The sequence below is a fragment of the Vidua macroura genome, chromosome 4 (genome assembly GCF_024509145.1).
Source record: "Vidua macroura isolate BioBank_ID:100142 chromosome 4, ASM2450914v1, whole genome shotgun sequence".
Lineage (NCBI taxonomy): Eukaryota > Metazoa > Chordata > Aves > Passeriformes > Viduidae > Vidua > Vidua macroura.
This window is the reverse complement of record NC_071574.1, coordinates 2,238,442-2,264,204: the sequence shown is the minus strand read 5'-3', so window position 1 is coordinate 2,264,204 and position 25,763 is coordinate 2,238,442. Positions and strand designations below refer to the sequence as shown.

Genomic DNA, 25,763 nt, shown 5'->3' with positions numbered 1-25,763 from the left:
GGAGGAAGAAGAGGAGGAGGAGGAGGAGCGGCGGCCGGGGCGCGCAGGGCGGAGGAGACGGGGGCGGGCGCGGGGAGGCGGCGGCGGGCGGTGCCGGGGCCGCGGCGGGGGGAGCGCGGGCACTCGCGGGGCCGTGGCAGCGCTCACGGACGGGCTCCGGCAGCACGAAAGAACCCCCGGCCCCCTTTACGCCCTCCTTTTGCCCCTCGGTTGTACAGCCGAGGGCGCGGCTGTCACCGCGCTGCGGTGGGAGAAGGACGAGTCCGCCTGGGCATGCGGGGCGAACAGCGGGGATTTGGGTGTGCGGGCATCTGCTCGGTGTCTGGCACCTTGGTTTCTCCTCCTCCTCTAGGCAGTGGGGTTTTATTGGCGCCCAAGTGTCGGTGGCACGGGTCCTCGTGGGCAGCCGGAGCAGGAAAGCGCAGGTAAAAAGAAAAAAAAGAAAAAAAAGACGTAGGGAGTGTCTGAGGAAGCAACAAGCGGTCGGGGGACAAGACATCAGATCAGGCTCTGGGGCTTTTAATTGGCCTTTGCCTGCGCTGATGCTGGACCCAAGCAAGAAGCTCATTGCTGGCCCGAGAGCAGGAAAGGCCTCAGGGGGTGTTGGTAGCAAACAGGCTTTGGGCCCAGTGAGGTATCGGGGACGGGCGAGCAGTATCTGCGAGCCCGTGTTTCTCCCGAAATCCGTGGTCCACAGCACAGAGCTGGTGGGTAAAAAGCCAGAGGCTCGTGGGGGACTGGCCGAGGGAAGATGGGGAAGGACGTGGCTTACCTGGCCGCAGGTGCACATTGGACAGTCTCCTGTCACACCCACCCCCTCTGCAGTGCCAAGTGCCCGTCCAAAAGCATTGCGTCTCCCCCCGGAGCTTTAAACAAATGGTTGTCACTCCTCAGCTGAGGCGTTTTAGTCGAGGAGCGTTCCTTTTCCACCCACCGCCCTCACACCTCTCCATGCCCGTCCTTTCCCGGGACACTGAGCCAGGAGATGGACTGGATGAGCACAGTTTTGTTCCAGCTTCTTTTACACAGCCACCCGTGTCCGGTTTAACATTTCTTGCACACGGATCCGCTGGGGAGTTTTCCATAGCCACGTACGCCCGGTTCCAAAACTCTTGGACACGCACTGACTGGGGAAGACTACGGGACTGGAATGTTTTTAGTCAAAAGCACATCAGTGTGGAACAAAAGCCCCCTTTAACCATTACGGTTTGTGGTGTGAATCTGACCAGCTGAGGAGACAATTAAACAAAGTCTTTGTAAGTGGATGCCGCTCCAGGAGAGTGAATTAGGATCTCTTCTCCCACCCAATCCGCAAGGGAAGAGGGGCGAGATGGTAGCCAGAAAAACCTCTTTTCGGAATTACACGTGGCTTGCAGCAGGTAACATTGACCATTAGATGGGCAACGTTCTCCCACACAGACGTGGCCGAACGGGGCTAAACGCCCCGCGGCTCTGGCTGCCCTCAGGAGCCGCCGCCATGTTGGTTTGGGGAAGGGGCACCAGTTCGGCCTGCAGCGCTACGAGACAACCCCGGGCTCGCCCTGAGGCGCCTCTCAGGCCGCTGCAGAAGCGAGCTGGAGGTTTTTCTGACCAGCCCCGGGCAGTGGGTCACCTCTCCCCGGCCAGCGGGCAGGCGCCGCAACCCGCGCACCCGCGGAACGGCAGGCCCGGGCGCAGCGGCTTGGAGGGACGGCGGTAGGTGGCGCGCCGCTGAAAGGCCCGCGGGCGGCCGGAACGCTTCTTCTCGGCCCCGGGGAGCGAGTTCCGCGGGGAACGCTTCTGCTGGTGCACCAGGGCGGCTGGGCAAAATGGCGGCGCCCAGCGCCCGCTGCCTGTGGCGAGGTGAGGGAGCCGCGGGCGCTGCGCCCGCCGCCGCCTCTCCGCCGCCCTCTACCGCGGCCCCGAGAGGCTGGAGGGGGGCCTGTCCGGGCGGGTCGGGGTGCGGGGCGCCGCGGCGCTTGTCTGAGGCGATGTTTGCTCTCGCCCCGCAGCGCTGGCCCCGCGGTGCGGCTGGCTCCTGCCCGGGCTGGAGCAGCGCCTCGCCGTCCTCGCCGTGGCGAGCCCCGCGGCCGCCCGGCCCTACGCGGCGGCAGCAGCCAAGTGAGTGCGGGTCCGGCGGCCCGGGAGGTGTTTGGGGGGGGTTTGGTGTCAGCAGTGTCGGTCTGAGAGCCGCTGGCCCTGGGGGCGTCCCACAGGCTCCCGGAGAGTCGCAGGGAGCGTTCGCTGTGCTAATGGCACAGGGGAAGCTTGAGGCTGTGGGTTTGGGCTGTGCTTTTGCGGGGTGTAGCAGGGTTGCGTGTCAGCGGGAAAGCTGGTGAGCTCCTGGAGTCGGTTTGAAACCCTTCCCATCCTTTAATTGGCTTTTATTGTTCATTTTGCCGTCTCTGTAATAGCGCAGCGTGGCTGGGAGAAGCAAAAGTAGAGAATGAAGCGCTCTCGAGTGCTGCAGACTCTTTGCAGAGGAATTTCAATAGTCTTTTCCTCGCCTGGAGACCCTCTGAAAATCGGAGAATGAGAATTGGGTGTTCAACTGAACGCCACGGGGAGAGGGAGGAGAAAACCTTTTTCTATAAAATCAGCGTGCTGTGAAAATAAGATAACTGGTGACCTCCCAGCGTGTCTGGGGTTTTGTTTTTTTGTTTGTTTGTTTGGGTTTTTTTTTGGTGTTAGAGCTGCCAAAAAGGATGCCAAAAAGGATGCCAAAAAGGATGCCAAGAGGAGCAGGCAGGAGAAGGAGAAGGAGAAGCCCCTCCCTCGGAGGCGGCCGCTGATGAGCAAGCCCGTGGACGACGTGTACCTGACGTGGCTCTACAGGAGACCCTCCTACGAGCTGGAGCAGGCCGTGGGCATGCTCAAGAGGTTCCAGGAGCTGGACTTCACCCACCCCAAGCAGTTTGTGTACATCAACGTGTTCCTGGACATGGCGCTGCAGAAGAAGGTGGGCTGGGAGCTCTGGCACTCGTGGAGGCTTGCTCACACTGGGTCTGTTGTGAGGGCAGTCCCTCACCTCGTTTGCTTTTTTTTTTTTTTTTGCATGTTTAGGGGAGCCAACTCCCTGTGGTGCTGTAATTTACCCTCAAGTCGTCATTTCTTTCTGTTTGCTTTGGTTTTTTTTTTTTTTATTCCCTTGCCAGAAAAAAGTGGATCCTTTTTCCAGCAGTGTCTCTCTTCCCCATCGCTTTACGGATGAGGTGAACAAAGTTTTGGTGTTCACAGAGGTGAGTGAGCCACAATTCCTTCATTTTCCTGGGGTTTTGGTGCTCACAGAGGTGGCTGAACCACAATTCCTTCATTTTCCTCGGGTTTTGGTGTCCAGCACACTCTTGCAGCTGTCCTTTGCCAATTAATGATTTTATCTGTGTGAGATGATCCCAGAGAGCTGCCATGGGCTTATTTGATGACTCTTTGGACATAATTGTTTGGAATTCTCTCCTTGAGCTCAACAGGCAGCAGACCAACAGCCTAATTGGTAGTCCAGCTGTTTTTAATTACTTTTTTTCTCTCAACAGAATGAGCAAGAAGCTGAGGTAGCTCGGGAGCATGGGGCTGCCATCGTGGGAGGAGTTGAATTAATCAAATGGGTATATATTTTTTGTGTTTTTCCTCAAGGATTACATAAATATCCTAATTTCAAACAGGACTGGGGCCTGGGGAGGGGAAGGAGCCTGATGTCCAGTGAACTCTAGCTGGGGGGCAGCAGGCAGCGTGAAGAGTGGGAGATGGGTTTCTGTGCTTGGACACTTTTCTAAATCAGCTTAAATCCAATCAGTGGAATTGTGGCTGTTGCAGATCCTGGAGGATGAAATCCAGGCTGATTTCTACGTGGCTGTCCCTGCCATCATACCCAAGTTAATCCCCCTGAGGAACAAACTGAAGAAGAAGTACCCCAGCGTAAGGAGAAGTAAGGAGCAAGTTCTTGGTGACAGCTGTTACCAGTTCCTGAGGGAGGTGGAGCCCTGGGGGTGCCACTGGAATGGTTTTTATCAGGCTGTGTCGTTACACTGGGTGTTAGGCTGCACCACTTAGGTAAAGGGAACTTTAGCAAACCATTTTTTCCTGCAACAGGAAAATCTTGGGATAAGAACCCAGATACGTTTGCCTGCCAGGTGCCTTTATTAATCCTGATGAATGGGGAAGGAGGGAAGGAGTGGAGACTTTTTGTGATCTCAGTGAGGACACGGTTGTCCTGTCTGTGAAACTGCACTGTGGAGTGGCGTTTGCCTTAATTAACAGATGGAGTTGTCTCTTTCCTGGTGCCAATAAGCACCTCAGACAGGTTCTTGTACTTTTTTTCAATAGATTCCCTGGGCAGTGACATTCCCAGAATGGTGCAGTTCTTCAGAGAATGCCACCAGTACACGGTAGAGGACGAGAGTGTCATCAAGACAAGAATAGCCAGAGTAAGTTGTCTAGAGAGCTCTCACATTTTCTCTCCTGGGCAGAACTGTAGTATTCAAAGAGGGGAAAAAAAACATGTTTTCAATCTGTTTCTCAAAGTTTTTGACCGTTTTCTTTAACTAACCTGTGAAGAAAATAGAACTCTTTGTTGTGTGGCATCCTCAGCTGGTTTTAAACTTTTTGGGTTGTTTTTTTTTTTGTTTTTTTTTTTTTTTTGTTTTTTTTTTTTTTTTTTTGGGTAAGTGAATAAAACTATGAGTAAGTCCATGGGCAATATGCACAGGACAGTCAAAAAGTCTTTGCTTTAACCAAGTAATTAAAGATTTCTAATTATGATTACTATAGTTCTGAACAGGAGTAGAAAGCAAAAACTGTTTGTGTTACACCTGAAATAGAGCATTAATTTTGGCTTATTTATTTGCTCTGCCCTAAGCGCTGTTTTTTAGTTTTCCTTCTGGTTTGTGTGTTTGTAATCCTGCCTGATGTTCAGTGTTCCTCTAACTGAGGGTGGCACAGGCAGGAAGGGTAGGAAATGCCTGAAGCTTTGCCTGGCAGTGTTGGAGACAAATGAGTTTATTAATTCTCATTAGCTGCTCTGAGCTGTGCATGGGCATTCCAAGGGCTTCCTTGTCTGTTTTTTTTTGGTTTTTTTTTTTTTTGTGTGTAGCTGGAATTCTGGATCTTGCTGTTGGAGGGGTCAAACTTAGTTAAGAAATAAGAAGGGAACAAATAACTTACCTGAACCTTTTTGCAGCACCTTGTGCTGCTCTGGAGAGAAGTGTCCAAAACTCCAAACAGCAAGATAGGTTTGCATCCACAAGGATTTACTGTGGGAAGCTGGATTGGAAGCTGGCATCTTCATTTGGATGTGGGAGCTATTTTGGAGTGCTTGGAACCCTCTGAGTGTTGCCTGTCTTCATCGTGGAGCTGATGAGCTGGTTCTTCTGATTGATTTCATTCTGTTCAAGCTCCTAATGCCTTCAGCTCTAGGTGTTGGTGCATTTCGTGGTCTTGGACAGCTGCTTCTTGAACCTTCTTTCCCCAGGACCTTCGTTTTAATGAGGTTTTTGCAAAAGCTCTTGTGTATATATTGATTTTTTAAAAGACTTTTCACCCCTTAAGGCTACACGTTGTTACAGAGCCCTGGGAATTCCGTGTCCTGAGTGGAAACAGGGAGAGCAGTGAGCAAATCAGCATGTGTAAAATACTGCTTCTCCCTGAACCATGCTGTTAATGGGACTTGTCACTCCTTCACAGGGAGCACGGACAAAGGAAATTTGTCCAAATGTGGAATCAACATGAACACGGGTGCTTTCAGATCTGTTAACCTGGGCTCCAGGCATCACCATAGCTAACTTGGCGTTGTCCTTTTGCAGCTGGATATGCCCACTGAGCACATAATTGCCAACCTGAAAACAATTATCCACGATATCTGCACCTTCAAGCCGTCCAATTTCAGTAAGGAGTCGCTGTTCTCACGTGGTCGTTCAGGTTGCAGCAAACAAAAGTGGGGCGTGGGTGTTCTTTGCTGCATTGTCATTCAACTTCTGCTCTCCAAGTAACTCTAAAATTCCTGCTCCTGCAAAGAAAGATGATTCTTTCTTTGCTTTTTTTTTTATTCCTTAGCAAAAGGAATAATAAAGTCGACTTTAAGCAGAGGGCGTCTGCTTAGCTGGAGAGGAAATGGTGATTCATGAAAGAATTTTAGGGAAGGAGCTTTGTTTAAGCTGAAAACCCATGTTTTTGTCTTGATGCTTCCTTAATGTCTGCCAGAGGATGATCCTGCCTCTCTCCTGGTGATGCTGCTCGTAGTAGCTGCAGAGACCAGACCATAACAAGCCAAGTACACATGCCTTGAGAAGCCCAAATAAAAACGACAAGGGGGTTGCCTGACTTGAAATATAAAGTAGACGCTGAAAGTGGTGTTTTGGGGTGTTTTTTAAAATCAATTTACATCAGCTCAGTTTAGTGAGGGTTAGCTTCTCTGCTCTGAGTAGCTTTTCTGTTGGAGTGTCAAGCCTGGTTCTTGTGGTGTTCTTCTACTGGCATGATGGAAAGCATTTGCTGGGAGCAGTCAGCCTGGAGACCTGGGAAGGGGGTGGAGTGACCAGTTTGGTGGTGCCCTTTGTTTTCCTAGATCCCATTGTGCAGAGGCTGGTTATCAGATCCTCCACCAGCGAAGGTTTGCTGCTGAACCTCGACGGAATCCTACCTCAGGTGGAGAAAGTAGAAGAAAAAGAGGAAGAAGATGCAGGCGATGAGGATCAGCAAAAACCTGTCCAAGAATCCCTTAGTACCTGATGTCTTTTCCTTGTGGACCTGGCGGACGAGCTCGGGAAGCGAATGGTGTCATTCAAATCACGCTCTGTGAGAACAAAAAATAAACGGGGCTTGTGGCTTTCATGTCGAAATTCGCTGTAACGTTGTCACAGACGGGAGCCTGTTGCCAGAACCGGGCAGATGTTTTTTTTTTTTCCCTAAGGAAGAATCGTTTGTGGTTTTTTGGGGGGGGAGCGAACATGCGCCTTGCTCTGGTGTGTTTTCCTCACCTGGTTTTCTGGAATGCCGGCTGGAGACCCGGCTCTCTTTCCCGGTGTTTCCCGCTTTCCTTCCAGGAGATGGCGCTCCCGCCCTTCCCGCCTGTGTAGGCGTTGGAATTTCTCCTGGGGTGGTTTTTTGGGGGGGGCTCCGTTGCTGAACACATGTTCATAAAGCTGCACCCCGAAATGTGAGATGGTCCCAGAAAGGACTGGCTGTTTACCACAGGGATGAGCTGGTCCAAATCTGGAAAGGTTTGTGGCTTCAAATCATTCCTATTATTGGAGGTAGGCCTCGTTTTTCCGTGAGGTTACTGGGATCTGTCTGCATGGAAATTCTTTTAGCTCCCCTCAGAAGCATTTGGCTGCTGTCAGTCAGGGTGACCAATTCCTGTCAGGCCACGCTGATTATTTTTGGTTGTGTGTGGGGTGTTTTGCTCGGAGTTTGATCCAAAAATTCCCTTTAAGGTGTGTATAGGAAGGTTTCACACTGACCTAATAGACTTTCTGTGTTTGAAGTGGGAAAAGCAATGCCAGTGCACTTGAATTTCTTTATTTCTAAGGCATTACACACGTAAGGGATATTTTGAGGCATTCCAATGGTTGTGTGTTGTTTGTGACCCAAAAGGAGCAACTTGAATGTGAGTGACCTGGTCAAAGCCTGTGGTATTATCTGCATAGATATCTTTGTTCCTCTGTTCTCTTGGCTTATTTCCAAGACTTCACTATCCACTTTGGGAAAAGATAGGCCTGCCCTCTTTGATGGCTGGATTTAAAAAAAAGAAAAAGTGATGCTCAAGCATAAATGCACAGGTGAGCTTAAATCAGAAGCTCTCAGACCGCTGAGTGCGCTCTCGGAGAATAAAAGCACGGAATAACAAACGTTCCTGCAGGCATCTCTACTTGGAAAATCCCAGAACTGTGGGGACACACGACATTTGGGCCTCTGCAGGTCAGCTGGGCAAGAGAAGTAGCCGATGGGCTCAGCAAGTTTTCAGGTGGAGTTCTGAACTCGTGTCACTGATCGCTGAAGGAATAATGCCCCCGGTCTGTGCCATGCTGAAACAGTGCTGGACAAGCTGTTGAGTGCCTTGTGAGTTCTTTTTCTCCTGAAATGCTGGATTGGCATGGGGGAGAGATGGAAGGGAGGAAGGCAACATGAGATGGTTCCTCTTTAACGAGCTTAGTCCCCAGACATGCGGAGTGGGACTTGTACATGTGGTTCTTGGGCCAACGTGCCTTAGAAATCCCTTTAATTGTCACACTGAGCATGACTGCAATGGCACTGCTGGCTTCTGGAAGTCACTGTGGGAGGGAGGGAGGGAGTGCTGCAGCACCTTTAGCACTGCAGATGATGTATGATGGCTTTTAGGTTTGTTTTATCTGAACCTGCTGTTAGTTTAACTAAGGAGAAGAGCCGGGATTCACGCTTGGTGCACACAGAAACATTTGCCCAAAGAAGGAAGAAGTTGTCCTGGGAGCCTGTGTGCAGTTGTGGGGAGTGCAGGGTTTAGGCTGACACTCAGCCTCAACCTGGACTTGTAGGGGAATTCATGGCACTCCAAAAAACCTGGAATCCCCGTGGGTCAAGCTGAGTTCACAAGGCTTGTGCTGGGCGTTCTGCCACAGCTGGAGGAGCAGGGCAGGGGTGTTACAGCTGCCACCAGGGCTGGCAGGTTTTTAGTGCTGAGATGGGTGTTCTGAACGATTAAATATGATTTTATTATCCATGTTCTGCAATACCAGTGGTCTTGGCAGCCTCCAGACTCTGGGAGAGGCTAATGCCATGGCTGAAAATCTGTCCGTGTGGGAAAACTTGGATTGACTGAAATAGGACAGAGGTGGGGAGGGGGAAGCTCTTGAGGCTGACTAAAAACAGTGTTAGGGATAAACAGAATTCTTCTCCAAGCAGGTATTTCTGTCAGTACCTCAGCTTGCAGGTGACTAGAGGCTTCATCCCACCAGGACACGAAGGGAGAATTGTCAGTGTGTCACCTGCAGGACTGCTTGGAAAACAAGAGGAAAATGGCAGTCTTCCCAAATTGCCAGGTACTGGGAGATGCTGGGTTAGGGTCACACGTGGTGACACTGCAATGCCATGTTGTTTTCCTGGGCTAATCTCATGGATTTTAAAAAGGCTTATTAAAAACATTGTAAAAAAAAAAAAACCCAGTTGAAACCTGGAAAAATACTTAACTGTCAGGCATTCTGGAAGTGGGGAATGCACATAAGAACTCCTTCCCTTGCCAGAGATGGATCCTTCTCAGAGCCATGTTTCCCCAGCTGTTCTGTGGAAGTCTGAGCCAGCACATGCCCAGCTTTCCAGGAACACAAGGTATGTCTGGCTCCAATCTCTTCAGCCAGGGATTTGCCAAGTGGAGAAATGGCTCTTTGGCACCAACGTACAGAATACTGACATCTGCCTAGAGATTTGAAAAAAAAAAAAAAGGGAGGCTGGAAGTGGTTTATTTCTACAACCCCAGTGACTTTCAGTGCCACTATTTCCAAGATCCGTGGCAGCAGCTGACAGCTGCCTCAGTGCTTTGCAAGTTGTACCCTTCAAACTTTCAGCCTTTGAACTATCTCATATTTCTCTTGAGAGAGAGTCTGAGGTTTATTTTATAATTTTATTTGCTGCTAATCTGTAAGCAGACTCAAAATAGGAAGTGCTGCTTTTGTGTTAAATAGGATGCGAAGGACAAAACTTTACCAAACTGAATTCCTGAAAATTTCAAGTCTTTTGCACCAAGTGCAAAACTTGAGAAATGTTGGAAATGAGCGTTTGCTAGAGGGAAAAGCTCTCCCTTCATATTGTGGAGTGGGTAAATGTGCAAAATTATCTAAGTTATGGGTCTGGAGTTCTGACTTTTACCAGGGTCTTTGGAGCAGTGTTGTCAGAACAGCAGGAAGGAAGGTAGGAGAAATAGGGAGGAGGAGGAGGCTAGGACTAGGGAAACAAGTTGTAAAAGCCTAAAGCACGGCAGCAGGAAGATGAACAACACAAATGGTTACAAGGTGGACTTGACACATTTATATGAAGTTATTGAGCCCTCTGTGTGCTTGGCTTTAATTATTTGCACCCGTTCTTTCCTGCTGGTGCTTCTTTGACTTTGGTGAAGTTGTCCAGAGTTTCACCTGAGGAGTTAGAAGGGACCTGGGGCTTGTGTATTGTTTGCTGTGGGAATTCCAGCACAGTGATTCAAGGCATACCATCCTGGGGAGGAAAAAAAAACACCCCTAAAAAAAAATCTGATCTCCAATTCAGAGTTCAAGATGGTAGTGTTCATTAGCAAGTGAATCAAAACCGAGCAGATGGAGTTGTTATCAAATTGAGCTGCCATCGTTGCATTTCATCAGGCAAGCAGGAGATGAAGGCAGCAGCAGCAGCCCAGCCCTGTGCAACCAACTGCTGTGTGGGGACTGGGATACTGCTATGAAGCAGGAATGCTGAAATTAGCAGTAAAAAAACCCCATTTCGTTCACAGGCTAGTAAAAATCAACCCGCTTTCCGAGTTCATTTTAATTTGGGGCTTGGAATGGCTGTAACTTCAAATTGGGGATGTTTTTCCTTATCCTGTGACTTGTAGGAGCCAAACTTTAATTTGGAAACGTTGGCTCCGAGATGTGTTGAGTGTGCGGTGCTGGAGAGGTGACAAGGGAAGCTTTTCTCGAGTGGACATAGTACTGTGTGTGTGGAAGTGCTTAAAGCAAGAAAACACTCTAAGGGCAGCAGCTGAACTTAAGTTTCTGTTGTTTTTTCTTTTCTTTTTTTTTTTTTTTTTTTTTTTTTTTTTAGTTTGAGTGCTTGATTTGTGACTGCTTGCCTTTGAATCTTTTAACTCTTACTTGGATTTGCTCTAGGAAGGAAGAGCAAAGCAGCGGCCATGCCAAGAAGAAATGGACACGGAAATAGACCAGGCTTTTGATACTTGCTGTTATAATCCTGCAACGCAAACTGACACCCAAAACACAACCGATTAGCAGCTTCCAACCCCGGCGAGAGGGTGACCTCTCCCTTCCAGCCACCGGCATGGATCAAGTCAGCGGGGTCAGGTCCAGCACAAACACGCTCGCTTTGCCTGATCCCGGCGCTGCTGCGGGATTACTGGGGGCTGCTCCATCCCCAGCTAGCCGGCGGGGGGAAGGAGGAGAATCCAGAATCCTCTGACCCCACGGCGCAAGGTGCCGGGGAGTAGGAGGAGGAGGAGGAGAGGCTCCGGTGCCGGGAGGAAGGAGGGCGCAGCGCTGCCCGGGGCGGGGCGGGGGGCGGGCGGGCTGCGGCGCGGAGCTGCCCCTTTGTCTGCGGGCGAAGTTTGGCGGCGGGGCGGGGGCCGAGGCGCTGCCCCGGCACCTGCCGCGGGCCCGGCGAGCTGCTCGCCGCTCGCTGCTCGCCGCCAGGGGCCATGGGCGCCCCGAGCGCCGCCGGGGCCACCGTGCTGCTGCTGCTGCTCCGCGCCGCGCTGGCCGATGCCGCCTCAGGTGAGTCGCCGCGCCGGGCGCCTCCCCGTCCCGCGGGCAGCGGGATCCCTGAGGGGAAAGCCGGCTCCGAGGCGCCTTTTCCCCTGGGGTACGGGACGGTTCTGCCTCCCTCGTCGCGCTCCCGGCCCGGGCGGGGGTCCGCCTCCGCCCCCCGCCATTTTGGCGGCTTCTCCACAGGCGAGGTGAGGGGCACCGGGGCGAAGCCGTGCCCGGCTCTTCCCGGGCGTGGAGGAACGCGTGTCCCGCTCCGGGCATCGCCGGATTGCCCCTCACGCCGGGCGGAAAGGCGGCGACGCTTGGCCGTGCCCAGGTGAGGGGGTGCTGCCCCAGCGCGGCGTGTGGGGCTGGAGTTGTGCGAGCCCGCAGCCCGTGCCCGCGCTGAGGGGCCGGGCCGGGCAGCGCCAGCCGCAGCCCTCACGCACCCCGCGCTCGGGAATGCGGCGCTGGGAGCTGCTCAGTGCCTGGGAAGCGTGAGGGGAGCCGGCAGCAAGCCGTCCCCTGCTCCTTGCCTTGGGAGGAGGCGGCTGGAAGCCAGCTCGGATGTCGCGGTGGGAGCGCTCGGGGAGGCACGCCAGGGTTTGTCTCGGTGTGCTGGGCGGGCTTGTGGCCAGCGCAAGGCTGCGCGATGCTGCCAGGCAGGCACGCTGCTGGTGTTTGGAGTTTGGGAGTGAGGGTTGGCTGCCTTCGTGCTCTTAGGTTGTTTCCCAGCTTGTCCTCTGGCTGTAGGTGGTTGGTTTCTGAAGTGGCACTCTCCCCGAGTCCTGTTCCCACCGTGATTCCCCTTTGGCGTTAGGGAATAGCAGCAGTTAAAATCAGCGATACGCGTGCGAGCTGAGGCGCTGCTAGGTGTGGGTTTGGGTTATTAACTCGTTGGGTAGCACTCCGACAGACTTCGCTTTTACCAAAAATAGGAGCTCTGAAACCAGAAAATTACATTACATCCAAGATCTCCCCCACAAAAATACTGCAGCAATTAGTCTGGGGGTTTCTTCTTTAGGTGCTTCAGTATGTGAAAGTCCTAATTTGCAGAATGCTTTTCAAGTGTGCTTTGCAACAGGTGTTGATCACACCCGGGGCTTGGAGTTTCATGGAAAATCAGGGCACTGCTGCATAGCGACCTTAATTAATGTGTGTGTAGTATGTTTGGCTCACCCATAACTGGGGACAAAAGTAAAATTTATTTGTAACTAAGGATTCTCTAAGACCTGTGAAGCTGGGTTGTATCTTAGTCTCCCTAGGTAACTTGTAAAGGAGGGAGATGTGTCTTTGCCCTCCGTGGGGGAGAAGGATCAGACTTTTGTGAGTTTGCTTTCTAGTCCTACATGGTCCCTATTCCCTGCTCTGGCCCCGGAGGGGATGAGCACGCTGGTATTTTAAGCAACTGTAGCTGTCAGTGAGCTAAAAAGAAAAGGCAGCCAGCCCTGGAGGGGTAAAACAGATGGGCTGTGCTGGTCTTAACTGACTGATACTAAATTTTTGGGGTTCCACCTTCCACCCCCCACCCCCCCCCCCGCCAAGCTTTTTGTGTGACCAATAATGTGTGACCTTGTGTTTTGCACTGAACTTTGAGGTGGAGCTGGATGATGAACCTTGAGATTAGCTGTTCTTTTGGCAAGAGAATATATTTGCTGAATTTGAGAGAAGTGTGGCTGGGCTCCTGTGGCTCATCTTCTTGTCAAGGGAAGAGAATTCCCAGTGGTGCCTCCACAGCCACTTGCAGCCGAGCTGAAGACGAGCTCAAAGGAGGAGCTTCTGATTCCAAGAAGCGTAGCTCCCAGGTTTTCTGTACAGATTGGTCTAATCTGCATTTCTCAGGAAATTCCAGTCTTTGACAGGGAAATTCTGTCTTTCCTGGGTGGTCCCTCGAGGCAGCCTTTCCCGCACTTTCCCTTTCATCTTGGAGTTCCTTGGGTTGTTTTGGATTGCGCATTCTCCTCACGCTTTTGGGAGAGGCAGCTCACGTGTAGCTGCTCCACAGCGACCATTTCCCAGAAAATCGATAGAAGAGCTGTCATTCAGCTTATTCGTGGCTTTACTTCCCAAGATTTTATTTCATTATTGGGGTGGAATATGTCAGGCGTTCTTGGCTGTGCCCGTGCCCCTAGCTGGGAGAAGCTTTCTCTCAGCCAGCAGGGCCAGGGAAGCTGAAGCAGGAGGAGCCCTGTGAGCCTGTCCTGTTGTCCTTGCAGGAGTGATTTAGGAGTGGGGGTTCCCACTGGCTTTTCCCGTTGTTATTTTGGCAGGTCCCCTATTTCGTCCCTGCCTTTTTGAGCCCGCCTGTGCCAGAGGTCCTGTCCCTTATCCAGAGGTTGCCCAGCTGCCCCAAAACTGCATTTTTTTTTTCTGGCTGCCCAGTTCAGAGCAGGTGCACTGGGGGATGTACTGCTGCTGTTACTCACTTCTAACCTTATTTATTTTCGTTTTGGTCCCTCAGGTGCCTGTGTCTACCATGGCTTCTTATTTGAGGTAGGTGAGCTCGAACATGTTGTGCTGGGGAAGGGTTGGAGAGGGTGCTGTTCAACTTGACTCCAGTTCCTGCTTCTTGTCACCCCTGTGGCTGGGGTGCAGGTCACAGGTCTGGCAGCTTCCAGTCCGCTGGACAACACACACCCCTCTCCTTGGAGAGGTTGGGAATTCTCCCTGGGCCTTTGGACCCAGCCAGTCTAACTGGGTGAAGAGATGTGAGGGGTTTCCGGGGTGCTGGGAGCCACAGATGTGCAGTCCCAGGCAGGATGGAGCCGGTGCTTTGTAAAACATCAGTGCAGTGCCAGGATATGTTCTGTGCTTCTTTCCCTGAGTTAATGAGCTATTTATGATGACAGCTTAACACTTTTTCCCCTCAGCTGGTCACGGTGAGTCTGGTGTACCCTGACTGATCCTTATAAACCCAACACATTTTCTTTTCTGGTGTCTCTAGAAATGTAATCCGTGAGTGACTCGGTACAAGAATCACAGTTCTTAAGTATTCATGAACAGTGTTTTGCTGGGTTTACACTTGTCTGCCTTGCTCTGGTACTCTGGGCTAAGAGGAGGTGCCTGAGCTACTTTGTGTCTCTGGAATGCTTCTAAATGTGTTTGCCCCTCTTAATGATGCACTGTGGAGGGGCCTGGCAGCCCCCAATAGAAACCTGCAGCGACTTTTTATTGCATTTTAAACGATGGTTGGGAACACTGTTTCCTTTCAGTGTTTCCTGCTAGTCAGGGTTTTTCTCCCTGTTCGGTGCAGAGGCCAGGATGATTAGAGGGATGGAGCACCTCTTCCATGGGGTGAGGCTGAGAGAGTTGGGATTGGAGAGAAGAAGCCTTGGGGTGACCCTTACCTGAAGGGAACATAAAAGAAAGAAGGAGAGAGGCCGTTTCAAAGGGTTGGGGTGACAGGACAAAGGGGAATGGATTCAAACCAGCAGAGAGGGTAGGTTCAGATTGGATATCGGAGAGGAATTCTTGGCTGTGAGAGGGTGAGACCCTGGCACAAGCTGCCTGCAGAGGCTGTGGTTTCCCCTGGATCCCTGGAAGTGTCCAAGGCCAGGAGCTTGGAGCAACCTGGAATTGGGGGAGGTGTCCCTGCCCATGGCAGGGGTGGCACTGGATGGGCTTTGAGTGCCTCCCAAGCCACTGTGTGGTTCCATGTGGAAGTGGCTGTAGGTGAGCTGCTCCTGGGTTATTGTAGGAACGCTGTTTGCTGCAGGAGTCTCTGAAGTCACCTGGAAAACCCTTGGTGCATAAATCAAACCTTGAAGTGCAGCGGTGCGGACACTGCAGGGCTGCTGGAATTGTTAAGGCTGCACAAGTCGTGCCTCTTGCTTGACTGACTTAGCTACTCGTACGTCCAGGGTCTGCTTGCGTTTGTGGCTTTGCTCTGAGGGAAAGCACCTCCCCTGAGTGTGATTCCCAGCTGAGCTGCTTGGTGTTCCTCCCTCTGGCTTCTCCTGTCAGTGAGCTTTCAGCTCCCTTTACTTAGAAAGAGGAAAATCCACGTTATTTTTTCTTAGCTGCAGGCCATGAGGAGACACGCTCGCGTCGCTCTGTAAGTCAGGGTGTGTGGGAGGTGTGGAGCAAATCCAAAAAGCTGGTGTCTTTCTGCCAGCCTTTCTGCCAGCTGGCCCCTGCCAAGATGAGGGGAAGGACGGGGTTCAAAGCACCTTGAGGTGGTTTAAATGGTGAGTGTGACTTGAAAAGTGACTTTGTGCCTGGTGGAGGCTGAAGCACGGAAGGACAAGTCCAGCTGAGCAACATCCATTTCCATTTTGTCCTCTTTAAAACACGGACGTGGTCTGTGGCACCAGCTGCTAGTAGTGCACCTGAGAGGATGGATTTCTGGGCTAGATTGTTCTGGAAGTTTCCTGAGACACAAATGGGCTGCTTGGTTTTAACGCCGTAAAGCACTAAAGAAGCATTTTTTGAAAGAAAATGTTTTTTAGTCTTTGGGTCGAAAATTGTGAACAGAATAAAAAGCCCTAGCTTAATTCATAGTAAATGGTAGTGTACTTGTGCTTCCACCAAAAATTTTGCTTCCCTTCTTTCCTTTTGAAACATCTGTGTGCATTTTGTTGTCAGAAGTTTAAAGAAATCCTGATTTTATGTTTTTTAAATCAGATTTCTGTTTCCATCAGTAGTTTGTGCTGGACAGAAATGAGAGTGGAAAGGTAATAAATAAAAAATTCTGGGGGTCTTCTTCCCCCCCACCCCCAATTTCAAATCTCCCATTCCAGAGAGCTTCTACTCTGAATAAATTCAGTGACTTTTAAAATAAATGTTAGCAAGTGCAAAGCACTTCTGGTTAGGGAATATGTCAAATTAGCATTGGAAAATGGGCTTCATTGTAATTTCATTAGAAAGGTAAGAAGTTACTACTGAAAAATGAGATCAGAATTGAATATTTCAGTTGAAAGGTTTGCTTGTTAACTCTTACAATGGTCAAGATATTTTTAAATGATGTGATTTCAATGCCACTACTTAGCCTGGGGCTGCATCCTCTGGATGTACATGAATGTCTTGCAGTTAAGATTTATTAATACAGTAATGCAGTGCTTCTCATGGACCAAATCTCATTTGCTTGTGGGTTTCAGAAAGCTGGGATCAACTGAGGATCAAAAATAAAAGTGATTTTTGAATCAAGCGTGTGCTGCATGTGTGTTCCTTCTTTGTATTCCTCGAAAACAGCAGTGAAATACAGAGGGATGGGGATAGGCTCTTTATTTCATGGTACCAGGTAAAAGAACCTTAGATGTAAGAGTTTTCTCCTGAGGACAAAGTGAGTTTTTGTCCCTTCATCAGCAAATGAAGGGGACAGAGGAAGACATTTTAATACAAAATAATTTTTCTTTTTTACCTCAGTGGTTCTAAGTGTCGCCTTTTTGCCGAAGCAAATGCACCCTCATGCAGAAGCAGCATCTCTCAGTTCCCCCTGAGCTGGGCAGGGGCTCAGATTCACAGCCCCAGTGTCTGGGAGCAGCAGTGGCACCAGGAGAGGCACATCCCATTCCATGGATTGTGTCTAGGCAGGGATGAGGCACTGCACCGAGCACACTTCCCCGGCTGCCAGCGGAGCGCCCAGCCAATGTCTCTGCTCACCCTGAGGTGATTTATCTCGCCAGGTATTTCACAGCGGGCTGCAGATGCATGGAATTTATCATCCCCTTCCCTCCTCTCCAACCCCTCCGTGCATGTGCACGTGTCTGTGTTTTTTCACAGTACATTCACTGCTCAGAAATTGTTCTTTTTCCTTCCTTTCTTTGTTTTTCCCTTTTTGGGTCTCATATTCCAGCAGTGAAGTTGTGCCCCTCTTCAGGTGTCCGTGCACCTTTAAGAGCAGCCTTTGGCCCTGTGTTGGAATCCATGGTGTTCTCTTCCTAAACAGTCAGGTACAGGCAGGGCTTTTTGCAGAAGGGGTTTTAAAACAGCTCCTCTTTGCTTTGGATAGGAGAAGTTCATAAACCTGGAGAAATTCATAAACTACAAGAGAATTCTGGGAGTTGTGGGGCTTTTGAGCTTCAATCTGAGACTCTGGGCTGTTCTCCTTGGAGCTGTGAGTGTCTGCTGGCTATGATGTTCTTCTCCAGATGCCTTTCTTCTCCATCCTGCTGGTGAAAGACTCATGCCTTAATCCTCACTCTGTTGTGGGAGGTCCTTTGGCATCAGCTTTATTTGGAGATCAGGGTCTTTACAAGACCTGCCCTGTTCCACATTTGCCATTCCAGTGAGCTTCCTTGGTCAGGATTCCCATTTGCATTTTCTCTTTAGAGGAGGGGTTGCAATGCCTAATTAATTGATAAGATAAATTTTACGACTTTGCTGTACATTTTCAGTGACCTCCAAGGAGCTTAAGGGTTTTGCAAGGTGACTGAGGAAAGTGGATCCCCACTTGGATGCCAAAATGAACATCTGGGGTGAAGAAGTTAAAAGGAACTGAATGTCCTCTCAGGCTTTTGAAATCGTAAACCTTAGGCAAAATTGGACTGCTGTGTCTGGACAGCAGTCCCATGTGGAATCTCTCATCTCTAGGGTGGTTTCATGGTGTTCCTTTTTCCCTCCCCCTTGAATAATTCCCATCAAAAATGCCATTATAGTTAGTTTGTTCAGTGTTGTCCAGGAGAAATCATTCCCTGTGCTTTTTCAGCTAACATTACATCTGCAGTTGTTGCCATTTTAACCACTGAATTCACCCAAGGTACTCCTTGGCACTTTCAGGAAGACAAAAACTCCCAAATCTGAAGCTTTTCCCAGCTGGCTGCATTGATTTTATGTCAGCCTGGGGAGGGGCTGTCAGGAGCCGCGTGGTGCTCTGAAGTTTGTGATGCCAGGATGCCAATATTTCTGCCAGGCACACTGGATAGCTTCCAGTGGGAATGCAGGCAGCAGTCCTGCCTGGGAAGGCTGCTGTAATTCTCCTCGTGCTGTGGTTTATTGCTGAGCCGTAGATTAAGGAGACCCGTTAGGATAAAACACTCGATTTTGTAATCATTGTATCTACTCCAGAGTCGTTCTGTAATGAATCCTCTCACTAACCCTGGGAGCTCAGCATCCAAAGGATCTTTATATTACCAGCTGCCATGCTGCAGCTAAAGGAGAGTCCTAGGCTCTGTGTTTCTGAGGATCAGCCAGGGGGAAAAAAATCCTCTCCCTCAAAAGATAAATCCTGAACATGACTTCTTCCCGGATTAATTTGAATAATTTTAAGCCAGATGTTTCGTTACTCGAAAAAAAATTAGTTTCCTAACCTGCTTTGCATGTGTTTTATGGAGATCAAAATGAAGCTTCTTGCAGGCTGAAAACTGGGAAGTTTTAGTTTAAGTATAATAAATTTTTGGGGACGTCAACAGGAGCTGAAAGATGGCAAAGATAAGAAACTTTGAACCCTTTAGTGATCAATCCAGAGATCTTGTTTCTAACAGAATGGCTCCCAGAAAACCTTGAACTTTTCCTTTCCTGGGAATTCACCTGTTGTCCTGCCTGAATAGATTTGGTCATGGTCACGTGGGATTAATTCCTTTTGGGTGCTCAGCCAGCTGGAGACTGAGATGCCATACATCAGGTGTCTGTGGTTCATGGCTATTTATATTTTCAGGGGAAACACAGGGTTGGTTGTTTAATTATGGAAAGCTTCTGCTGCTGGAGACACAGTTGTCATTACTGACATGCCAAGAGACAGTTCTGAGTTAGTGGATGCTGTAAATCCTTTTATGCGTCGAGCCTGGAAAAGTGGTTTCAGGGGAAAACATGAGTGAACTTGTTAGCAATTTCTTTCCCACTTTTTTTTTTTTTTTGCAGTTTTATAGATTCTTCTACGTATGTAAAAAGCCTGATTTTCTTGAGTGCCTAAGGAATTCTCAGTGTTGCAGAGTAGAAATAACTTGCTACGCTTTTGTTCCCGTGGGTTAATTTTTCGTTGTTATTTTAAAAAATCAGAATTCTAAAAGTGCTCCATTTTGAAAACCTGGGTTTGGTTTTAAATTGGAGGCACTTAAAAATTGCATCTACTCCTTTCTGTCTTGATTTCTCAGTGAAACTGTGAGACCACCGTGGTTATGGAAAGGGAACCATAAAAGTGCCTCAGTCTGCTGTTAAATGGAAATCTTCCAAACCAAAAACGAATTATGTGCTTCCATTGAGTGACATAAAGGGTAATTCTTAGACTTCTTTTGCATGTTTTATTTAAAACAAAAATTCCCTCAATGTAACAATAAACTTAATGAAAACCTGTTTAAATTTTAATGAAATCCTTAGGACAAAAGCAAAGTCGAATATGTTACTTCCAAAGACATTGGGAAACTTCATATTAGATAAAATGGAACCAACTGAGATACAGTTGATTAAAAATTGAGGAGAATTTGTCCCAGAATTTAGGCTTTAAGCCTTGTTACCTAAGAGAAGTCTGGCCATGACTGCAGGGTAGTGTTTTGCAGTATTTTTTTTTTTCTGGGGTTTTTTTTTCATGCTGTAATTTTACTTCCTAAGAGATTTTTTGGAGGCTTGAAAGCAATCCAGGGAGGGATCCTATGGACGTGTGGTGTGTGATTAACAGGTGTATTTGTGATGACACAGGATAGCTGAGACCCATCAGCATGGTAAAAGTAGAATGGATTTTAAAGTCATTGACCTCTGTAATGTTGGGGGCTCCTTTTCTGTCTGTTTCTGAGCAGAGTGAATTAATTCAGCAGTGCTCCTGCTGTTTCTTTTGGGAGATGATGTGGCTTTAACCACCCTGTGTACATCCTGCTGTGCACCACAGAGTTTCTCTAGACACAGGATCCCTTGCAGGGGGTTTCAGAAGGATTTGCTGGCTTTAGAAGAGTGGAAAGGCTTCACTCTTTGGAGAGGAGTGTGCTGGAGTTACCATAGATCCTTCCTTCTCCTCTGACCTCATTTTGTGGGGGAAGATCTAAGCCCACAAGATGTAAGACTGTCAGTTCTCCTTCTTGCTCCGGGCAGAGAAATATCTGTGAGATCAGAGGCAAGCCTCTAGGAAAAGGCATCATCCATGATACTTTGCAGCCTAGGAGGGAGCTGTGCAGTTCAGCTGCTTTTCCTGCTGGGATCAGCATCCTGTGTTGTCCCTTGGATGGCATTTCTGCCTGGTCAGAGCTGGCTGTGGGCACCTGGTGTGTCCAAGCTGCCAGAGGCACTGATAGGTGACATGAAGCCCTCTCATCACCAGTTTGTGCGTTATTATGGTGATGCTGATTTCCCTCATTAAAACAGGAAGTATTAGTAGCAAAAATTAACTGGGAATGATGCTTTCTAAACAAAATATTTTTGCTGGGCTTCCGCTGCTTATCAGCAAGGTATCAGCAAGCAGTGCTTGATGTTTTTGAGCCTGTGGCTTTGTGAAGAAAATGCAGGATTGAAATCTAGCACAGAGAGCCTGCAGTTCATTCATATGTGATCGTTTCCCTCCTTTTAGTCCAGGGTGGGAACAGGCATTTTGTTCTGCAGATCTACCTGATCTGATCTTCAAGGTCAAATCTTCTCCTCAGCATCCTGTTTATACAGATGCCTTCATTAGCCTCTACAAATAGCTGCTAAATCCACATGTTCAGAGCGAGGAGATGATAATTCCTCATCTGGCAGCCTCAGTAAGTAACCTCCTTGTTAAAATCAGCTGTAGGGCTATGTAAAAGGTGCTGTGAGGTCTCTACACTCAATATTTTTAGTGCATTCTGCATGGTGGCAGTGTGTTTCTAACCTTACTGAAGTCATTTAATGCTTCTGTAATTCATTGGGTTTTTAGTGTATTTATAGATGCTATTTTATCAAGCACTGCAGTAGAAATGATGAGAGCATCTGGTGAAATCCATCACATCTTGTGCAACAACCTCTGAAAAAATAACCTTGGTAATCGAGCCTTTCTCCCTTTAGATGGTTCCACTAATGTTTTAAAGGCTTTAGATATTCAGTGTCACTGGGCTGCCCTAAGTGTCACTGCTGTGCTTTTCTGCGGTGGAAGCCACATCAGGCAGCGATGGCACCTGAAACAGCAGAGCCACCTTTCAGCTGGCACCCAGACCCTTGGCTGTGACCAAGTGGAAGCAGCAAAGCTGTGATTTGTTGGGATTCCTACTGGGAAACCACCCTGAGGTGGTGTTGACAGCAGCATCTGTGTGGGGTGACAGAGCGGGGTTGTGTGAGGAGTGTTGGCAGGCCAGAAAAATGAGAAGTATCCGCCTGTGCTGGCAGGGAGAGCTGTTCCCCTGCTTCATCTTTCAGTCTCTGGGAAGCGGTGCCCGGGCGATTTAGGTGGGGTTTGCAGCCCTGCCAGCTCGCAGCCTTGCAGAGAAGCTGGAGGTGAGGCTTATGGAAACACGTTTCTATCTGGGGAGCCCGCATTCCTGCGCTCCCGAGTCCCGAGCTGCTGTGAGTGCTGCAGCTGCTTTGATGTCGGTGGAGCTGGGCACTTTCCCAGCTGAGCACTTGACCCTGGCGCTGGCAGTCGGCCTTCCAGGCACTGAGCTCATTTCATGAAGCAGGGCTGCAGGCTGGCCACGGCCTTGCCAGTTGGTGTTTTCCAGACAGAGCATGGATTTGCCTTCTCACTTCCCTTAAGGGATTTGCAGCATGCCCAGCTGCTGCCCTGTCTCTTTTTCGTGCCTTGTCTTGGCCCTACATATGAAGTTTTGGCTCTTGTGAGCCAAGCTCCGAACTACACACATAAATGACTTGGCATTGGATCTGGAAGTTTAGAGAGGAAGCTGGCTTTGGGGAATGTGTTAAAGGTGGGATGGAGATTCCTTTCACATGGCTGCATTTAGACATCCTACTGCTCAGCTGCAGTTGGGAATGCAGTGCCCTGTGTGCTTCTTGTGCTTCTGAACCACTTTTGTGAGGGGCAGCGTGCTCTGGCATCCAGAGGCTGCAGTCCAGGCTGGAATACCAGAGGTGTTGGGGGCTTGGCAAGGTCTTTGCTGCACCCATTCTGGTGTCCTGGGTGTGGGTACAGTGTCCAGGTGATGCTCTCGTGACTGAGTTGTGCAGGAAGGGCTGTGGTTTGTGCTCTGTGCGTGCTCCTGCAGTAGTTTCAGCGGGGTTACTCTTGCTCCAGTCAAAGAAGATTATCCTTGCCTTCCCAAGCACTTGGAGTGCTGGAAATCCATCCGTGCTTTGCCTCTGGCTTCCCTGGGAGCAGCTCCCGGCTGTGCTTTGTGTTCGTGTCTCTGTTTCCTGGCAAGGCACTTGCTGTGGCTGCTGAGAAGTCAAACGAGGTCCTTGACTGGGGTTTATTTTTCTCTTTGCACAGTCAGTTTGGTCACTGGGAAGGTGATGATCCTGATGTGTCTGAATGAGTTGGAAAATGGTATTATAGGAATCTAAACAAAACTGCATTTCTCTCTTGCCTCCCCTCATTTCCCCTTTTTCCTAATCACCACTTTACACAGAATTCCAGAGGATTTTCTGATGAGCTTTTGGCCTCCTTGTGTTCCAAATGCTAAAATGCTGCTTTGTTGACTGTGTTGTCCATATGGGGACCTCGAAATGAGAGCAGTGCAGTGGGACTGTGCAGGAGTCTTTTGGTATCCTTTACACAGAGAGTAAATTTTAAATTTTATCAGTGACAAGGGTTTTTTCTATAGGGAAGTTCCTTTTCCTAGTGTTTTCCCTGGCATTTCAATGTGAGCGTGTATATGAATAAATAAAAGTTCCTGCAGGCATTTTATTTTTTTTTTTTTTTTGCATTGTACTTTTAAATAGCTGCACTTATAGTAGCCTGTTTCCAATTTCATCTCATTTTTTACAGACCTAGGGAAACAAAAATCCTTTCCTGTGGACTTTGCACATTCAGAGTTAAAGTCCTGTAGGAGAAGATCAGCAAGGGGCACCCACCCTGACCCTTTGAAGTGTTAAAAGCAGGTGTGCACCTCCTGTATCCAGATTTGGGCAAGGTGTGTGGACCCTTAAAAAAAAAAAGCAACTTGGAAGCTGAACTAAGCAGTGGTTGATTGTATTTCTGTGCCCTCGGGTATGCTGGAGGTTTGCTTTCTGCCAGCTGTTTTGCTGTTCATTTTGTGCACACCACATCTGAAGAGTGGTTGTTGGTAAAGGCAGTATTTTGGGTAGTTCCTTGGAATAGCATTAAAAAAAAAAAAAGAAACTGCAGAAAAGTCCTGCAGAATATATCAAGCAGAAAAGGCTGTGCATCAAGGGGTTGGTTTGTTTTCAAAACAGGTTTTATTGAAAGTTTTTGTTTCAGGATTTAGGCCAGCTCTGATAAACCTGTCACCTTTACTGGGGTTGTAGGTGAAGGTATCTGGGAGAGAAAAAAACCCTTCTGATGTGTCTTGGATCTGTACCCATCCTAATTTCCTCAGAGCAGGACATGTCCCATCCTCAAGGAGAGGAAACCTCATTTGTTTAAGGGAACCCTCTGTGGAGAGGTTCAGAAGCTCAGGGCTTGCTCCTCATTGTCTGTCTCAACAAGATTTGTGCACAAAACAAATACAAGGCTGGATTTGCTTTGGAAAGCAGTGATTTATGGCGTGGAGTGACTAAACATGTTTGCACATGAGTCCTTTGGGCACGCATAACAGCTTAGCTGCGGAACCTACTGCAAAAGCATTCATTCCTTCTCATCTTGCCCCAGAGGCCAGGGCCGGTGGTGGTTTTGTTGCTGGTCCCAAAGACCTGGCTGCAGGCAGGGGTGAATTAGAGGGGGGTCTCCAGGCTTTCTGAAAGGGGGGAAAAGAGCTACACATCAGTATTATTTACAAAAAAAACCCCTCACATTATGATATATTACATCTGAGTAGAGGATACAAACATCTTGGCTTTTACTGGAAATGGTGTGGCCAGCAGGACCAGGGCAGTGACTGTCCCTGTGTGCTGGCCGCTGGCGAGGTCCCACCTTGCACCCTTGGGGACAGTTTTGGGCTCCTGGCTCCAAGGAAGACACAGAGGGGCTGGGGCATGTCCAGGGAACAGAATGGATCTGGAGCACAGGTCTGGTAAGGAGCAGCTGAGGGAGCTCAGCTTCCTGACAGGGGGTCAGAGTGACAGGACAAGAGTCAATGGCCTCAAGTTGTACCAGGGGGGTGTTTCCGTTGAATTTTAGGGAAAATTTCTTTAGTGAAACAGTGGCCAGTCATGGTGGCAACCTGCCCAGTGCAGCAGTGGGGTCCCCATCCTGGAGGGGTTTAAAAACCACGTGGATGTGGCACCTGGGGCCATGGGTTAGTGGTGGCCTTGGCAGTGCTGGGTTGATGGTTGGACTCCATGATCCTGAAGGTCTTTTCCACCCTAAGGGATTCCATGGTTCTGTGATTCTGTAAAACCTTTTGGGGGCTCCTGGTGTGTTAAGACTCGAGTGTTAAGGCGTGATAAAATTCCTCTGTGAGTATCAGGGTCTTACAATTCAGGGGGAGCACAGTTGCATGAGCTGGGTATTTGGCATTGCTGTCACAGCTGGAGGAACGTAATCTGATTTTTCACTGTTCATTTGTGTTGACATGTGGGGGGGGGGGGATGCACAAGGATGGAGGGGGTCCAGAAGAGCGTCATGATTCCTCATTACAAAGGACTTGAGCTCTGTCTGCACCAGTTCTCAAAGGGAAAGTTAAGGGGTAATTTGTAGAACACTACAGAGGGAACAGAAATTATTATAAATAAAACCTCTTCTACCCATAAGAGAATGGAGGAGCCAGAAAATGAAAGCTAGATAAATTCAGCTTAGGAACTAGGTAGACTTTTACTGTGGAGATCGGAAATCATTGGAACCGTTTCCTGACGTGTGCTATGAATTATTCTGTATCACTAGAAATCTTTAAATCATGGCCGGCTTTTTTTCCTCCCTGAAAGTTACTCTTTCGTTTTGGACCAGAGTCAAGAATTCATTTATTTCTTAGCAGAGTCAAGCAGCACAGGCCCCCTTGCATTACAAACCAGGCAGTTTTGGGGTGGGATGTGTGGAAGTGCAGCGGAGCAGGGACAGCGTTGTGGGGAAGGTACAGTGCTCATCTCACCTGCCTTTTCACGTTACACCAAAGGGGAGGCTGAGGGAATTCTGCCTTGCTCCACTGATACTCCTTGTCTGTGAGTAGAAGGTAAAGCCCACTCCTGCCCCAGAATTAAAAGGTGTGTCTTGCTTGCACGTAACTCTTGCTGAATAAGAGCAATATAGACAGAAATTGGCCAAATCGCTGTGTGCTGCTTTATTCCTTGCTCTGGGAAAAGGGAAAGGAAGGAGGGAAAGGCGTCCTTCCCACCTGCTGGTAACATCCAGCTGATTTACACCCTCTCCCCGTGGGTCTTGTTCTCCACCAGCGGGGGTGAATGGCCAAATGAATGCCTCGGAGTTATGATGGCATAAAACTGATGGGAGAGCAGAATTATGGAGGTCATAAGCTTGTTCCACATTAGAAA

The 25,763-nt window shown here is 49.1% G+C and overlaps 2 protein-coding genes across 3 annotated transcripts in view; both read left to right on the top strand.

Moving 5' to 3' along the window:
- The first annotated feature begins 445 nt into the window (after positions 1-445).
- Positions 446-6,809, top strand: MRPL1 (mitochondrial ribosomal protein L1). Of its 2 annotated transcripts, none has more exons than XM_053976836.1 (9): positions 446-1,379; positions 1,992-2,100; positions 2,671-2,938; positions 3,135-3,218; positions 3,510-3,581; positions 3,790-3,901; positions 4,300-4,400; positions 5,775-5,856; positions 6,536-6,809. In XM_053976836.1, the coding sequence occupies exons 1-9, from the start codon at positions 1,265-1,267 to the stop codon at positions 6,697-6,699; spliced, it is 1,107 nt and encodes a 368-aa protein (XP_053832811.1). In that variant the 5' UTR covers positions 446-1,264; the 3' UTR covers positions 6,700-6,809. The 2 variants fall into 2 exon arrangements, with proteins under 2 accessions (XP_053832811.1, XP_053832813.1); XM_053976838.1 differs by lacking the exon at positions 446-1,379 and adding an exon at positions 1,406-1,842.
- Positions 6,810-11,338: 4,529 nt separating this feature from the next.
- The window catches only part of FRAS1 (Fraser extracellular matrix complex subunit 1), a 105,287-nt gene continuing 90,862 nt past the window's right edge, over positions 11,339-25,763 (top strand). The window contains exons 1-2 of the mRNA XM_053975540.1: positions 11,339-11,414; positions 13,849-13,880. Coding sequence (XP_053831515.1) covers positions 11,339-11,414; positions 13,849-13,880 — 108 coding nt within the window. The remainder of the gene's footprint in view (positions 11,415-13,848; positions 13,881-25,763) is intronic.

Excerpts from the sequence above, each read along its gene's own strand:
- MRPL1 (XM_053976836.1), top strand. The coding sequence starts at position 1,265 with ATGCCGCTCCAGGAGAGTGAATTAGGATCTCTTCTCCCACCCAATCCG. Across the intron at positions 2,939-3,134 it reads ACATGGCGCTGCAGAAGAAG|AAAAAAGTGGATCCTTTTTC; the intron begins GTGGGCTGGGAG and ends TTCCCTTGCCAG. Across the intron at positions 4,401-5,774 it reads TCAAGACAAGAATAGCCAGA|CTGGATATGCCCACTGAGCA; the intron begins GTAAGTTGTCTA and ends GTCCTTTTGCAG.